This window comes from Hibiscus syriacus, unplaced genomic scaffold (genome assembly GCF_006381635.1).
Source record: "Hibiscus syriacus cultivar Baekdansim isolate YM2019G1 unplaced genomic scaffold, ASM638163v2 tig00008706_pilon, whole genome shotgun sequence".
Lineage (NCBI taxonomy): Eukaryota > Viridiplantae > Streptophyta > Magnoliopsida > Malvales > Malvaceae > Hibiscus > Hibiscus syriacus.
The window spans coordinates 112,231-128,503 of NW_024062173.1; the positions used below are offsets into that span (position 1 = coordinate 112,231).

General features: G+C 34.9%; 2 protein-coding genes across 3 annotated transcripts; one reads left to right on the forward strand and one right to left on the reverse strand.

Moving 5' to 3' along the window:
- Nucleotides 1–11,811: 11,811 nt before the first annotated feature.
- Nucleotides 11,812–13,353, reverse strand: LOC120202381. Its single transcript, XM_039202813.1, has 2 exons — nucleotides 12,766–13,353; nucleotides 11,812–12,669 (listed from the first exon to the last, which is right to left on the reverse strand). Exons 1-2 carry the CDS (start codon nucleotides 13,351–13,353, stop codon nucleotides 11,812–11,814), a joined length of 1,446 nt encoding a protein of 481 aa, XP_039058744.1.
- Nucleotides 13,354–13,606: 253 nt separating this feature from the next.
- LOC120202398 lies at nucleotides 13,607–14,579 on the forward strand. 2 transcript variants are annotated; one of them, XM_039202823.1, is made up of 4 exons: nucleotides 13,607–13,897; nucleotides 13,995–14,044; nucleotides 14,132–14,229; nucleotides 14,300–14,579. In XM_039202823.1, exons 1-4 carry the CDS (start codon nucleotides 13,654–13,656, stop codon nucleotides 14,397–14,399), a joined length of 492 nt encoding a protein of 163 aa, XP_039058754.1. In that variant the 5' UTR covers nucleotides 13,607–13,653; the 3' UTR covers nucleotides 14,400–14,579. The 2 variants fall into 2 exon arrangements, with proteins under 2 accessions (XP_039058754.1, XP_039058755.1); XM_039202824.1 differs by having other exon boundaries at nucleotides 13,608–13,897; nucleotides 14,132–14,213.
- The last annotated feature ends 1,694 nt before the right edge of the window (nucleotides 14,580–16,273 follow it).

Below are 16,273 nucleotides of genomic sequence, written 5' to 3' on the forward strand. Positions count from 1 at the left end.
GTAAAAAAATCCAATTCGTTCACGATATATCAGTCCCATAATCAACATGAACTTATTAAAAAGAATACGAGCTCACAGGATGCCGAAACCCACAGGTCGGATCAATACAATTCCCAGTAAACTAGTACCAACAATCTCTCGAATTGAGCCTGGCCATTTCACTATGTCGATACTCACAACCAATTCCCTGATTTAAAGAAAAACCAAACAAGAAGATCAAAAAAATTTAGCCTAGGACCTTCTTTCACTTCTATTCTGATGGACTTAATATATTTCATAATGAGTACTAAAAGTTTTGATTAAGAAGAAGAAAAGAAAATTAGATGTTTTGGTTCAAAACTAACACAAAATATCCAGATCCTTGACATGCAGTTCCAGAAACATAAAAATTTCAACAAAAAAACACACAATGCGAGCTGAAAATGGGAAAGTACGAAAGAGGAAAATCTTACTTCCGGATAGCCCAAAAGAGAAAATAAATACCTTCTTGCAAGTGAGAGGAGATGCTAAGAAATAAACTCAATCGGTGTTGCGTTCAAGCAATTATTCCTCCTTTTTTTTCTTTGTAAATAAAAACATGAAAGACAGAGCATTGCTTGGGTTTACAATTTTACATGGCAGAAAATTGAAGAGCAAAAACCAAATGAGAGTGCATGTGAGCGAAAGAGACTGAGAGGTGACTGCACTGTTTGGGATTTCATTATATTTGATCATCTGTTGGAAAATATTTAACCACAAGGATTAAACGAAGAAATTATTATATGCCATTTATACAAAATAATTACAGCTTTGTGGGTGACTTTCAACAATGATACTTAGTTCATCTTAGTAGTATTTGTCAACTCTGCATTTCTAACCCCATTTTTTTCTCACAAGCATTTCATCAACATCTATGCTTCACTTGAGATGACTTGTATCTAACATTACACCTTGAATCGTTGATGGTCCCGATAGTCCCTTGGTCGGGTCTTCTCTCAATGGACCCTTATTCAAGTCAACACCTCCATATAATTCAAAGTTAGATTATAATTTCTCATGCATCCCCGACTAAAAAATTATGCTGGAAATGAGAAGATGGAAGCAAAAAAAAGGAAATTCAAGATTGAAAAGGAATTTGGGGTTTAAAATGAAATTGAGGACTGTGTTGTAAGTTTTAAAAGTTGGGGGACATAAATGCAAGTGTGTAAAAAGTTTAGTGACCATATTGCAAATGTACTAACAGCAATTAAAAGTCGGGGACCATATTATAAAAGGACTAAATGTTTGAGGATTGTATTGTAAGTTTTAAAAGTTAAGAAACCTAAATGAAAGCTTTAGAAAAGTTCAGTGATCATTACTATACTTTACCCTAAATTTTAAAGTAAATTACACATTTAGTATCTAAGCTCTTACTTTTATTTCATTTTAATATAGAAATTTTTATTTTTCAAAAGACTTAATACAAAAATAAGTATTTAAAGAATATTTTGAAAAATGTTTTAGTGTTTGAAAAAAATCGTTAAAAATAAGTATCTAAAGTTTTATCCGTTACATTTTAGGTGACTAAAGTGACACATGTCACATCCAGATTTTAAAAAAAAATAAATATAATTATTTAAAAAAATTAAAATTTAGACGTAACTCGTGTCACTAATTTTTATTTCTTTCTTTCTCATGTTGGTCATTCATACCTCCTTATGGCAAATACTCTTCTTTCTCTCCCAATATTCTCTTTGTTTTCTTATCCGAAGGGTGGCCATTGTATTTTGGCTTGAGCGACCGCCACCTATCAATGTGTTTTCTTTTTTTTTAACATTTTTTTCTTTTATGCAAACAATTTTCGAATCTCTCTGAATATTGATCAGTAATGATGTTGAGAGCCATCAGCTTCTTCAGAATCGTCTTTTTATCAGACCTCTGGTGTCTTTGAGTCGGATCTTCGATTTTGCTTGTTGATGGCCGACATTCCATAGTTGATTTCTTGACTCTCTCCATCCAAGAAAAAATTATTGCCCATCAATTTTATTGGCATGAACTTCCAAAAGAACTCCTCTCTTGCACTGCTAAATGTATCAATAATCAAGCCAATGTTGTTCATTTTCGGACCCTATGCAGCTCCTAGAAAAATTTAGCTGATGTGATCTCTATATCTTCTACATTACGAGTGCAAGTTGCTTCTTTTTTAATCTTTTAACAAAGTCTATTTCTTTATTTTTTACGTCATAAATGATTATTTATCACAATGATCAATGAGGTTGTGAAGTTCATTCCAACTATAAAAAATGTTCAACAAAGTTGAAGAAACCAAGCAAGACAACAAGTTTTGCATTTTAAACCTAAATTTGTAGAGCATCAGAACTAGAAGATACATTTTTCCTTTCTTAAAGAGCTAAACAATCTTAACTTTAGGGTCGAGAATATACCTGAGCTTTTCAGAATTTGGAAGGTAAGGTGGATTAGATCTTTAGTGAAGAAAATATGCAAGTTCTTGATCTGTTGCTCTACTGAATTGGGTTTAAAACAAGAAACTTGTTATCTTGCTTGATTTCTTCAACCTTGATGAACCATTTTTTATAGTTGGAATGAGTTTCAACATAATTGACTATTGCAATAAACAATCATTTGTGATATGGAGAAGGAAAAAGAAGCCTCGTCGAACGATTAAAAAGGAAGAGACTTGTACTCATAGTGTAGATATTATAGGTAGCACATCAACTGAATCTTTCTAAGAGATTTATACGTCTCATAAATGAGGAACATTCATTCGATTATTGATGTGTTTAGCAATGTAAGAGAAGAGCTCTTTTGGAAGTTCAGGCCAACAAAATTTATAGTCAACAATTTCTTCTTGTATATGGAGAGCCAATAAATCAGCTATGGATAAACTATGTATGCAACTGTCTTGAGCATTGCATGTTTAATATATAGTTGAAGAGGAGTAGTTATCTACCCCGGGTGTTTCTTACACTAAATGGAGTATTGGTGATCGAGTTTTTATTCATTGGATTAGTTTGAATGATTGTTACTAGTGTTTATTTTGTGCTATAATTTGTGATTAAATACTCCTTGTTTGTTCATTCTTATTATTGTTGATTTTGGCGTTTTTAAATTATTTCTATGCAGAGCAATGAATTTTGGAAAATGTGCTTAAAAGGCATGAAAACTGTAATTTTTGTTGTGAAATAAAGGTTGAAACAGTGGGCATGAATTTGAGCATGAAATGTTGATGTGGCAGTGAGTCAGCAGCTTCTAGAAGGTCCAATTAGCAGCTTTCAGAAGGTAGACTGACAGTTGGAGCATTTCAAATTCAATAATTTAGGAATTATCTTTTTATTTTATGATTTAAATTCAAACAATTTTTAGGAATTATATTTTGTATTTTCTTAGAATTATTTTTAACATTTTTAGGGTTTTAGGAAGCTATAAATACCCACCTTGGATAGAACTTCAAATATATCTTAGATTGCTTGATTTCTTCCTTTCTTTAGTTTAATAAAAATTCTTTATTTTCTTATATTTTCATTTTCTTTAATTTTCTTTTAAGCCGAGGGCTAAAGCGATGACTCAATTCCAACGTAAGAATTGAAAAGCATTCAAATAACTTCAGAAATCTCTCTCAATTTCTTTTGCGCTTATTTTCAAATTCAGAACCAAAGATTGACCTTGGTCAGGATGTTGTTACGATTAAACGTGTAGGATAAAGGATCGACTTATTGAAAGCACATTTGACTTCCTGGGAACACACTTAGCAAGATTGTTTGCTAAGAGAGAATTGAGATCAGAATCAATTATTATTGAAACAACATAATCCGAGTTGGTGTTTACGAACTTAAATGGTTCTTGATCTACACCAATTGATGTTGATTAGATTAATTTCTAAAGCTGAAACCAAAGGTTACGCTTGGGTATTCTGTATACAAAGCATTGTCATAAGGATTGCTCCTTGTAGACAAGTAACCTACGTGAATCCTGAAGTAAATAATATTTTCGATGATCCGAGAAAACTGAGTTAAAGAGAAAACCTAAGGTTGATTTCTACCATATCAAATTTATCTCTTTAAACTTCTTTTTTTATCTTCTTTATTTTTTTTTATTTACTTTACTCTTTCATCTACAAGTCCCCCATTACTCAAATTCTACTTCATTCACTTCTTAGCTTAGATTAAATAAATCACGAATAAATCAAGAAGTTTCTTTAGTTTCTGTGAGATCTTCTCCTTTACTACGTTAAATTTCTTTTATTTATTAATTGAGAAGATGAAATTATATTAACGCGAAAAACGATATGTCTCAAATTAAAACGGTGATAATCGCGTGGTTCTAGTAATTTGTATCAACTTGAGTGTTGCATTTCAAGAGCTGTAGTGAAACTATCAGCTCAACAATTTGGCTTTGCATATGACTCTTGCCTCTTGAAACGTTGGTTGTTTATGCCTTTTATTAGTCGATTTTAATGATATAAAGTTGTTAGATAGTTTTTGTTATTCTTTTTCTTATTGGTGTGATTTATTCTGTGTGAGAAAGGGATGAACCAAGATTTTCAAATGAAAAAAATGTAAAGACAGAATGTCGTAAAATTAAAGTATAAGGACTAAATTTTAAATAATAAAATCATACATAGACTTTCAACATAAATAAACCATATATATATACTACACGTTATTAAATCAATAAATCCACAATATAAAAGATATTGGTACAGCATAAAGGAACGGAACAACTTTAATAGTTAATAGATAATTATTGTCTCTTGATGTTTTAGGTAAATACGATTACTGTAAAAAAATATATAAATATGCATTATCAAATAATTTAAAATTTTTCGTACATATATTATTTTATATTCATTAGAGTAAAGTATAAAATAATTTCCAACTTTTAGAATGTTTGCATTTTAGTCACCTATTTTTTGAAATTTGTAATACAGTCACCGAACTTTTAGTTTGTTTTCATTTATATCCATGTCATTACCTCTATTAGATTTTTGCTGACATGGCAGGTAACACCCGTTAACCCTCCTCCTCCTCCTTCTTCTTCCACCTTTGAAAACTCTAACCTCTAAAAAAAATCAAAACCTAAAAATCAAGTCCGAAACACAAAGAAAAAGAATTTGAATCAACCTTTTCTTTTGCTAATATGCTTGGAACTGATATATCGTCCACACCAAGCCAGAAAAGACCACTAGGAGCTACAACCCACTCGAACCTAACAGAGGATTTGGCTCATTCCCAGGGGTCGATCCTGAATAAGGGTTTTTGAGAAATGATCAACCATACTAATATATTTGTTGTTTGTTGTGGTGATTGCAAAATCTGATGACGAACATAAGCCAGAAATTGATTGGTTAAACCGAATGAAAATAGCATATGAGGCAGCTCAAGCTCTAGAGTATTTGCATGACAAGGTCAATCCTCCTATCATATACTGTGATCTAAAGTCCTCCAATGTGTTGTTGGATGAAGAATTCAACCCCAAATTATCTGATATTCGGTCGAAATACAGTCGAAGGTGATGGGAACGTATGGGTACAGTGCTCCGAAGTATACGCTATCGAATCGACTCATGACTGTAGCCGATGTATATAGTTTCGGGGTCATGCATTCATGCTGTTGGAACCTATCACCAGATGAAAAGCCATCGACACTACCAACCCGGTGAACGAGCAAAACTTGGTCATTTGGGTAAGTAAATGTGTTTCTACCAGTAGTTGTTAAAGAGTATGCACATAACGTTAAGGTATTGTGCTCTTTTGATGATGCATCTACAATATAGTTTGTTATAAGCATGATGCTCTATAGGCATTTATAATTAGTTTTGTATATAAAACTGGGGAACTGGAACAGGCTCAACCCTTATTGTTGAAAATAATAGTAAATTTAAGTGGCAGCAGCCGGCTGCTAATTTAGTCTAAGTGGGCAGCCAACTTTGGTTGAATTTGGTAAGGTATAATTACCAAATTTAATCATTATACTTTAGGGTATTTATAAAATTAGTCCTTAAGCTTCAACTATAAATACCCTAGCACATTTAGCTTCAAAACCATCCCAAATCATTCTAGCTTTCTTCCAATACTAGAGAATTTAGAGAGTTTCTTGAGAGTTGTTTTCTCCTTTTTTATCAAGAGAGAATTATCATTGTTTTCTCCTTGGTAGATCGAGAGAAGTTGTAATTCCTATTTTCTCATAGTGAACTTCTTCTACCGTTGCCCGTGGTTTTTACCCTATATTATTTAGGGGTTTTCCACGTAAATTTTGTGTCTATTTTATCTTCATTTTTATTTTCTCAAATTATCAGTTGTGATTTTTCTCTATCCGATAGCCGTCTTCCGCAACAATTGGTATCCGAGCCAGATTAGAGTGTGTAATATCTGCTTATTATCTTTGTGGTTTCCACCAAAAGGTAGATCCTCCAACATAAGAAAGTAAGAAGGTATTACCCATTCTTTGAAGGTTCCAGAGAACTATTCACAATAGTGAAATAGTGGGAGCTACCCGTAATAGAAGCTATGTCAACGAAATTTGATATTGAAAAATTTAATGGGAGAAATTTGATATTGAAAAATTTAATGGGAGAAATTTCTCATTGTGGAAATTGAAGATGAATGCCATCATGAGGAAAGACGTATGTCTAGCAGCTATCAATGAAAGGCCGGTAGATTTTACAAATTACAACAAATGGATCGAAATGGACGGGAATAATATGACAAACTTTCATCTAGCATTAGCAGATGAAGTATTGTCAAGCATCGAGGAGGAGAAGACAACTAAGGAGATATGAGATCATCTCACCAAATTGTATGAGGCCACATCGATGCACAATAAAATTTTCCTTAAGAGAAAATTGTACACTCTCCGTATGCCAGAATCTATTTCAGTGACGGAGCACTTAAATACACTGAACACTTTATTTTCTCAGCTTACATCCTTAAGTTGTAAAATAGGAGAACAAGAACGTGCTGAACTTCTACTTCAAAGTCTACCTGATTCGTATGATCAACTCATCATCAACTTGACAAACAGTAATGTCACAAGTCTAGTCTTCGATGACGTTGTAGCTGCTGTTCTACAAGAAGAAAATAGGCGCAAGAACAAGGAAGACAGACAAGTAAATCTGCAACAAGCAGAAGTGTTGACAACAATGAGAGGGAGATCAATAGAACGTGGCCAAAGTAGCAGTCACAAACATGATAGATCAAAGTCGAGAAGCAAAGAAGAATTTAAAGTGCTACAACTGTGGAAAGAATGGTCACTTAAAGAAGGATTGTTGGAGTCTGAATAAAAACTCTAATCCACAAGGCAATACCGCAAACACTTAAGATGATGGATATGCTCTATGTTGTGAAGCGTCAACCACCGTGGAAGGTAGAAAGAGATATGCAGATATATGGCTCATTGATTCAGGAGCAACATATCACATGACCTCAAGAAGAGAATGGTTTCATCATTATGAACCTGTCTCAGGAGGATCCGTCTATAGTTGCAATGATCATGCCTTGGAGATCATTGGCGTGGGAACCATCAAATTAAATATGTATGATGGAACAATTAAAGTTGTTCGAGATGCGCGACACGTGAAAGGCCTGAAGAAAAATTTATTATCCTCTGAATTGTTGGATAATAATGCAAGCAAGATTGAAACACGGAAAGGAATCATGAAGGTGTTCCGTGGAGCGCTTGTGGTACTGAAAGGCGAAAATATAGCAGCAAACTTGTACATACTGAAGGGAGAGACTTTGCTAGAAGCAGAAGCCTCTGTTGCCTCATGTAGTTCAGATTCTACAATGCTATGGCATCAGAAACTTGGACACATGTCAGAACAAGGAATAAAAGTCATTGCGGAGCAAAAGCTACTTCCAGGCTTAACAAAGGTATCACTTACCTTGTGTGAGTATTGTAGAACAAGTAAGCAGCACCGGTTGAAATTCAACACATCAAATTCTAGAGGCAAAGGTGTTCTAGAATTGGTTCACTCTGACGTATGGCAAGCACCAGTTACATCCCTAGGCGGAGCAAAATACTTTGTCTCATTCATTGATGACTACTCCAGGAGATGTTGGGTGCATCCTATTAAGAAGAAGTCATATGTGTTTTCAACTTTCAAAAACTTCAAAGCGCGGGTGGAACTTGATTCTGGAAATAAGATCAAGTGTTTCAGAACAGATAATGGAGGAGAATACACAAGTGAAGAATTTGATGACTTTTGCAGGAAAGAATGCATCAAAAGACAATTCACAGTGGCGAAAACTCCTCAAAAAATGGAGTGGTAGAGCGGATGAAAAGAACCTTGTTAGAAAGAACAAGATCAATGTTGAGGGATGCATGCCTAGAAAAATCATTTTGGGCAGAAGCAGTCAATACCGCTTGTTATTTGGTGAATCGAGCTCCATCAACTGCAATAGAGCTGAAGACACCAATGGACATGTGAACTGGTAAACCAGCTGATTATTCAAGCCTCCATGTATTTGGAAGTATTGTGTACGTGATGTACAACTCCCAAGAAATTTCAAAGATGAATCCAAAATCCAGGAAATGCAAATTCTTGGGGTATGCTGATGGTGTAAAGGGGTATCGCTTGTGGGATCCCACTGCCCGCAAAGTGATCATCAGCAGGGATGTTATCTTTGTAGAAGATAAACTACAAAGAAAAGAAGACAATGGTAGTGCTAAAAAGTCATAGACTACACAGATACATGTGGAAAATTAGCTTGAACAAGGAGATTCTTCTGAAGCAGAACCAGCACATGATGAACAAGAACCAGAGAGTTCTGAAGCTCCAATAACTCATCAATCAGATCGTGTGAGAAGACGTCCCAATTGACACTCAGATTATGTTATAGAAGGTAATATTGCATACTGCCTTTTAACAGAGGACGGTGAACCATTAACATACCAGGAGGCAATAAACAGCTCAGATGCTTCACTGTGAATGATGGCGATGCAATAAGAAATTGAAGCACTTCATAAAAATAATACATGGGACCTTGTTCCACTACCACAAGAAATGAAGTCAATTGGTAACAAATGGGTCTTTAAAATCAAGCGAAATAGTGACGATCAAGTTGAGAGGTATCGTGCAAGACTGGTGGTAAAATGATATGCTCAAAAAGAAGGTATTGATTTCAATGAAATATTTTCTCCTGTGGTTCGACTAACAATAGTTTGAGTAGTTTTGGCAATGTGTGCTATATTGAACTTACATCTAGAGCAACTAGATGTTAAAACAACTTTTCTTTATGGAAATCTTGAAGAAAAGATTTATATGCTTCAGCCTAAAGGTTTTGAAGAAAAAGAAAAGAAGAACTTGGTTTGCAGGTTGAACAAATCTCTGTACGGTCTAAAGCAGGCGCCGAGGTGTTGGTATAAGAGATTTGATTCCTTCATTATGTGTCTTGGATATAACAGACTTAATGCAGACCCTTGTGCTTATTTCAAGAGGTCTGGTGATAACGATTTTGTTATATTGTTGTTGTATGTAGATGACATGTTGGTTGCAGGACCCAACAAAGATCATATTGAAGAATTGAATGCACAACTGGCTAGGGAATTTGAAATGAAGGACTTGGGATCAGCAAACAAAATTCTAGGGACGCAAATTCACCGAGACAGAAGTAATAGGAAGATTTGGCTTTCACAAAAGAATTACTTGAAGAAGATCTTGTCACGATTCAACATGCAAGATTGTAAGCCAATTTCTACCCCTCTTCCTATTAACTTCAAATTATCCTCCAGTATGAGTCCTAGCAGTGAAGAAGAGAGGATGGATATGTCTCGAGTACCGTATGCATCAGTAGTGGGAAGCTTAATGTTCGCTATGATATGCACAAGACCAGACATTGCACAAGCAGTGTGAGTGGTTAGTCGGTACATGGCGAATCCAGGCAAAGAGCATTGGAATACAGTAAAGAGGATCCTTAGATACATCAAAGGGACCTCAAATCTTGCATTATATTATGGAGGATCAAACTTACTAATCAATGGTTATGTAGATTCTAACTATGCAGGGGATTTGGATAAAAGCAAATCTACAACAGGATATGTGTTCAAAGTTACTGGTGGAGCTGTAAGCTGGGTTTCAAAATTACAGTCAGTTGTGGCTACATCCACAACAGAGGCAGAATATGTAGCAGCTACACAAGCTAGTAAAGAACCAATTTGGTTGAAGATGCTATTGGAGGAGCTTAGGCACAATCAAGAGTATGTCTCTCTGTTTTGTGATAGTCAAAGCGCCTTGCGTCTAGCAAGGAATCCAACATTTCATTCAAGGACAAAGCACATACGAGTTCAATACCATTTCATTCGTGAAAAGGTGGAAGAATGAATGGTAGATATGCAGAAGATCCATACCAAAGACAACATAGCAGATTTCATGAAGAATGCGATCAACACTAATAAAATTTACCTGGTGTCGATCCTCCTGTGGCCTATCAGAGACGTAAGCAACATGATGGTACAAGGTAGAAAGAATAGTGTGAAGAGATGATTGTTCCAATCAAATCTTCAAGTGGGAGATTGTTGAAAATAATAGTCAATTTAAGTGGCAGCAGCTGGCTGCTAATTTAGTTTAAGTGGGCAGCCAACTTTGGTTGAATTTGGTAAGGTATAATTACCAAATTTAATCATTAGACTTTAGGGTATTTACAAAATTAGTCCTTAATCTTCAACTATAAATACCCTAGCTCATTTAGCTTCAAAACCATCCCAAATTATTCTAGTTTTCTTTCAATACTAGAGAATTTAGAGAGTTTCTTGAGAGTTATTTTCTCCTTTTTTATCAAGAGAGAATTATCATTGTTTTCTCCTTGGTAGATCAAGAGAAGTTGTAATTCCTATTTTCTCATAGTGAAATTCTTCTACCGTTGCCCGTGGTTTTTACCCTATATTATTTAGGGGTTTTCCACGTAAATTTTGTGTCTCTTTTATCTTCATTTTTATTTTCTCAAATTATCAATTGTGATTTTGCTCTATCCGATAGCCGTCTTCCGTAACACTTATTCAGGGAACCGAAGACCTTCCCGGACATGGCAGATCCCCTACTCAATAAGAAATTCCCAGAAAGAGGTTTGAATTAAACAATTGTGATAGCAGCCATGTGCTAACAAGAGGAAGCCACCGCTCGTCCTCTGATGAGCGATGTGGTGACGCACTGAGCTTTCTTTCAGCTGCCACCTGAAGAGAATAACATCCCTCACTCTCTCCCCTCTTTCCATCTCATCTAGATTGCATAGCATCTCAACCAGTCAGAGCATCGAGTGCGACGGTGATGGAACCGAGGACAGGCTAGGCGATTTTCAATCCGAATCCGACAACTACCAAAGTGATGAAGGAAATGATTCTTCCACCAGCCGAAGCATAACCTCATGATAAAAAGCACCTCTAACCAATCATCAATCATTAATATTAATATGACAGTGATGATGAAATGATTCTTCCAAACAAGAGCTTAAAGCAGAGTAATCGAGTGGGCTGTAGCTCCTAATTGTCTTTTCGGGCTTGGTGTGGACAATATATCAATTCTAAGCATATTAGCAAAAGAAAATATTGCTTCGAATTCTTTTTCTTTGTGTTTCGGACGTGATTTTTGAGTTTTATATATATATTTTTTTGGAAGTAGGGGTTTTCAAATGTGGAAGAAGAAGAAAAAGGAGGAGGAGGTGGTGGGTAACCGGCGTTACCTGCCACGTCAGCAAAAAATTAACCTATGTAACAGCAGGGACAGAAATAAAAACTAACGAAAAGTTTTTTTTTGGATAAGTAAATTTTATTATCCAAAGAAGGTCACAATACAAAGAGTCCAAACAAGGATAAAAACAAGCTAATTACAATAAAATAAAGATTATCCTATGCCCCAATTAGTCATAAGTTGCATATTAACAAAATCAAGACTATTAGTATCTCTATTCCTAAGTTGAGCACTAACAATTTCTTTGATTGAAAAGAGAAAATCATCAATGGTTCTAACACGTCCTTGGAATAAACGTCTATTTCTTTCTTCCCAAACGTAGTAAATGAATGAGCACCAGGCAATCTTCAATATGGTTGTAAGGAGAGATTTTCCTTTCCAAGTCGAAGATGCCCAAGCAAGAAAAGAATCCCAAGACATATGAGGCTTATCCAAAAGAAAAAGATTTAGAATTCTATTCCAAAGAGTAGCAACCATAGGACATTCAGTAAACAAATGATTCCTCGTTTCAATGCCATCATTGCTTAAGATGCAAGAGCCAACGTTTGTAATTCCCGTACGAGTAAGTCTTTCTCTAGTAGGAAGACGATCCAAGACTGCAAGCCAAGTAATAATGCTAAATTTGGGAATATGAAGGGGATACCATACAATCTTGTGCCAGAATATTTTTCCATGCTTGATACGTAACTCTTCCCAAATGCTTTTAGAAGAAGAAAATCCTAAATTAAGAATTGGAATGGCCTCAGATCTTAGTTTCAAAAGCCTGTTAAAGTAGTAGCTATAAGAGGGTTTATTCAACATCTGTAAGAATTCTTTGGATTTAATCACGTAAGTGTAAATCCAGGCAATCCAAAGCGATCCTTCACCAGCGAGGAGAGAACGAATAAGTTGTATCATGTAGACCTTATTCCAAGTTTTAAGATCTTTTAATCCCTGCTCACCTTCAGATTTAGGACAGTATAAGTTATTCCAGCTTACTCTGGCTCCTGAAGCTGTTGCATCAGTACTTTTCTATAAAAACCGAGAACAAAGCTGATTAATTCTGTTAATAACAGCCTGGGGAAGTAAAAATTGTCTACACCAATAGTTAGCAAAGCTTTGGAGAACAGTTTTAACAAGCTCCAATCTTCCTGCATAGCTGAGATGTTTCCCAGACCAAAGGTGAATTTTGGATCTGATTTTTTCAATAAAGGAAGAGCAGTCAGTAGCATTAAGTTTCCTGGTAACAAGGGGAACACCAATATATCTGACTGGAAGGAGACCATGCTTGAAACCAATAGAAATTAAGATAGATTCAAGATTTCCAGAAGAGATTCCAACAGCAAACAAATCATATTTGGCTACATTTAATTGAAGCCCAGAAATTTCATAAAATTTCTTCAGTATAGTGGTAACTCCAATAACTGATTCCAGATTTCCTTTACAGAAGATAAGAAGATCATCTGCAAAGGTTAAATGAGTAAGACCAATTTGTTTACATTTTGGATGGTACCCGAAAAGACCTATGGCAGCAGCAGTATTGAGGAGTTTAGAAAGTATATTCATTGCTAGAACAAACAAGATGAGTGATAAAGGATCACCTTGCCTTAAACCTCTTTTACCTTTGAAGTAGCCAACTAGAGAGTCATTAAGAGAGATTGAATATCTAGCTTCAGTGAAGCAAGTTTCAATCCAGGCAGTGAATTTAGGAGGCATATTAATGACTTTGAGACCTAAAAGTTGAGTGACCAAAATGTAAGAGACCTAAAAATTTGGGGACTATTTTTATAGTTTACCATATTCATAACGTACTAGTTAAAAAAAATATTGGTACAAAATCCACCATGCGCATCCATATCAAAGGGGTGTCGTTTATGTGGCTAGAAAGCTTTGGCGAGATTTTAATAATGGAGGAGGCCACGTGGCCTAACCAAAACTAGTCGTTTCGATCCCTTCTTGCTTTTATCTCCTTTAAGGAAAAATAAAATACAGGCGTTAAAATTCAGTTACAACACCATGGAAGTTTCTCTTTGTGCTCCTCCTTCAATTACATCCCCAGTCCCCATACCCCAATCAAAACCCACTTTCACAAAGTGTTCAAATCCAACGGCGAGATTCATCTGTACCCAAAGATGCAAAGCTTTGACAGGAAACAATCAGCGGCTCACAACCAAGGTTGCTGCTAATATTCAGGATATTGCAGCCGTAGCTGATCCTGGCCGTGTAGATATTACATGGCAAATTGTTGTTGGAGCTGCAGGTTACAATTAACATAAGATTATGTCTGCACCAATGTAATTTATATTTGATTCGGAGTTCAACATGATATCCAATTGTTGTTTATGTTTTCTCTACAGCTGGGGTTACCCCTTTCGTTGTTGCAGGGATTGAGTTCAGCAAAAGAATTGTAAGTCTAATTTAAAGCATTAGCATGTATGTATGTATGTATGTGTGTGTGTGTATGTGTGTGTGATTTTGGGGTTGTTGATTGCAGATTGCACAAAGGAGATGTGAAGAATGTGGAGGCTCAGGACTTGTTTTCAGAGGCAAGGATTATTTTAAATGCCCTGAATGTGGTATGCCTTGTCAATTAATTATGCTGACTATTCCATGGTTTCTTGACTGTATCGGTTTTGTGCCTTACCCAATCACTTGCTGACAGGTGGATTTCTTCCATGGCAGTCATGGAAAAGATTCTTCACTGGTTGAAACTAAACGACTCCTTCCGAATTTACAAGCCAAGTTCACACTTTCCTTCGTAGACTTGTGCTTCAAGGCAATTAGTTGAAACCTTGAAAGCCAAGCAAGTAACAGTTTATTCAAGAACAATGTAAAAGTTTTTCCTGCAAATATATACAGATATATGGCATGTGATAGATACTCATGAAATGTGCTTCATTTTGATATTGTTTCTGTCAAGCAAGAGAAAAATTACTGTCGCATTCCATTATCTGGCAAGCAAGAGAAAAATATATTTTATTGATTTTTTTTTATATTTTGAATCAAATTTAAACCGGCTCAAAAATATTGAATGACTTACAAAGTCATGCGCATGGTTTTCAGAACCGGAATGGTTAGCGAACCGATTATGTTATCGGTTTATTGGTTCAACCAATCGAACCGGTTCGATCGATCGGAAGAACCGAACGACGTCATAATTATTTTAAAAATTAAATAAAAATACCAAAAATATTTAATAAATTTTTTTATATCACAAGTCATATTCAAAGCAAATCATAACATATATAAGTTAAAAACTATAAAATCAAGTGAAACAAAATAATTCAAATTAACTACAACATAATATTTAAGCTAAAACATATTAAATAATAAATATAATTATATAACTATAATTAAAAAATAAATTTAGGGTTAAAAAATCATAACAAAATGATATTGTTTGGTTTATTTTTTTTTAAAACAATCTCACATGGCTAAGAAACATAAAAGAGCATCCCAAAAGTCTAAAGAGTAAAAATATGAGAACAAAACAATATCACATTGCTAATAAACATAGAAGAGCATCACGACTACTTCTATAAATAATAGAGGTAATTTGGCATTCAAAATCATGGAGCCTTTTGGTGAGCATTGAGTGAACTATCTTTCACTTCAATCAAGCTCGAATTTTAGGCTTCAATCGAGCTTCTAAATTTTTTGAGTTCAAGCCTTTTGAGTTCAAGTTTCAATATTATATTTCGAGTTTGAGTTGAACTTGATAATTTTTAGCTTGTGAGTTTGAGTTGAGTTGAACTTACTTTTAAAGTTTTCAAGTTCGAGTCGAGCTTAGCAATACTCGAGTTCGACTTGGCTAGTTTAACAAACGATGTTGTTTGGTTTAATTTTTTTTAAAAACAAAATTCCCGGTTTTTCCCTTTTTTTTCCGATTTTCAGCCGGTTCGGTTCGAATGGTTCAGCGGTTCTGGCCGGTTCAATAGCAGCGATTCAACCGGTTTAGATTGAACCGGACTAAGCAACGGTTCCCGATTAAACCAATTGAATCGGCCGATCCAATCCGATTTTCAAAACAGAGGTCATGCGACATAACAAAAATTTGCCGTTTTGCTAACTTTTTTAATTACCTCGAAAACCCTGTCACGAACATTTCTTTTTCGCTTACACTCATAACTAGTTGTTTCAAGTATTCTATTATTGATATTTATCTAATTTTGACTCCAGTTTGAACCTATACAAAATAAAGATTGAATGACTCGAGAATGACATGCGACAAAACAAAAATTAGTATTTCGATTCTTTTTTTAATTGCCTCGAAAAACTCTGTCACGGACATTTTTGTGTGTGTGTGCGCTTCTTTTTTACTCACATCCATAATTGGTCTTTTCAGTTCTTTAATTGATATTTTTTATATTTTGAATCGAGTTTAAACCGACCCAAAATAAAAAAACCAAATAACTTACAGAGTCATGTAACATAATAGAAATTAGTCGTTTCGATTCTCTCTTTTTAATTATCTTTAAAACTCTATCACGAACATTTCTTTTTGTGCTTCTTTTCACTCGCATCCATAACTAGTCGTTTCAATTCTCTTATTGATATTTTTTATATATATTTCGAATCAAGTTTAGACTAACTCAAAATAAAAAGCAATGACTTACATAATCATGACACTACAAAA

What these genes read in the sequence shown, in the direction of transcription:
- LOC120202398 (XM_039202823.1), top strand. Translation starts at nt 13,654, where the DNA reads ATGGAAGTTTCTCTTTGTGCTCCTCCTTCAATTACATCCCCAGTCCCC. An exon ending in AATTGTTGTTGGAGCTGCAG is followed by an intron (nt 13,898 to 13,994) that starts GTTACAATTAAC and finishes TTTTCTCTACAG; the next exon opens with CTGGGGTTACCCCTTTCGTT. An exon ending in TGTGGTATGCCTTGTCAATT is followed by an intron (nt 14,230 to 14,299) that starts AATTATGCTGAC and finishes ACTTGCTGACAG; the next exon opens with GTGGATTTCTTCCATGGCAG.
- LOC120202381 (XM_039202813.1), bottom strand. Translation starts at nt 13,353, where the DNA reads ATGCCTCCTAAATTCACTGCCTGGATTGAAACTTGCTTCACTGAAGCT. An exon ending in GATTGGAGCTTGTTAAAACT is followed by an intron (nt 12,670 to 12,765) that starts GTTCTCCAAAGC and finishes CGGTTTTTATAG; the next exon opens with AAAAGTACTGATGCAACAGC.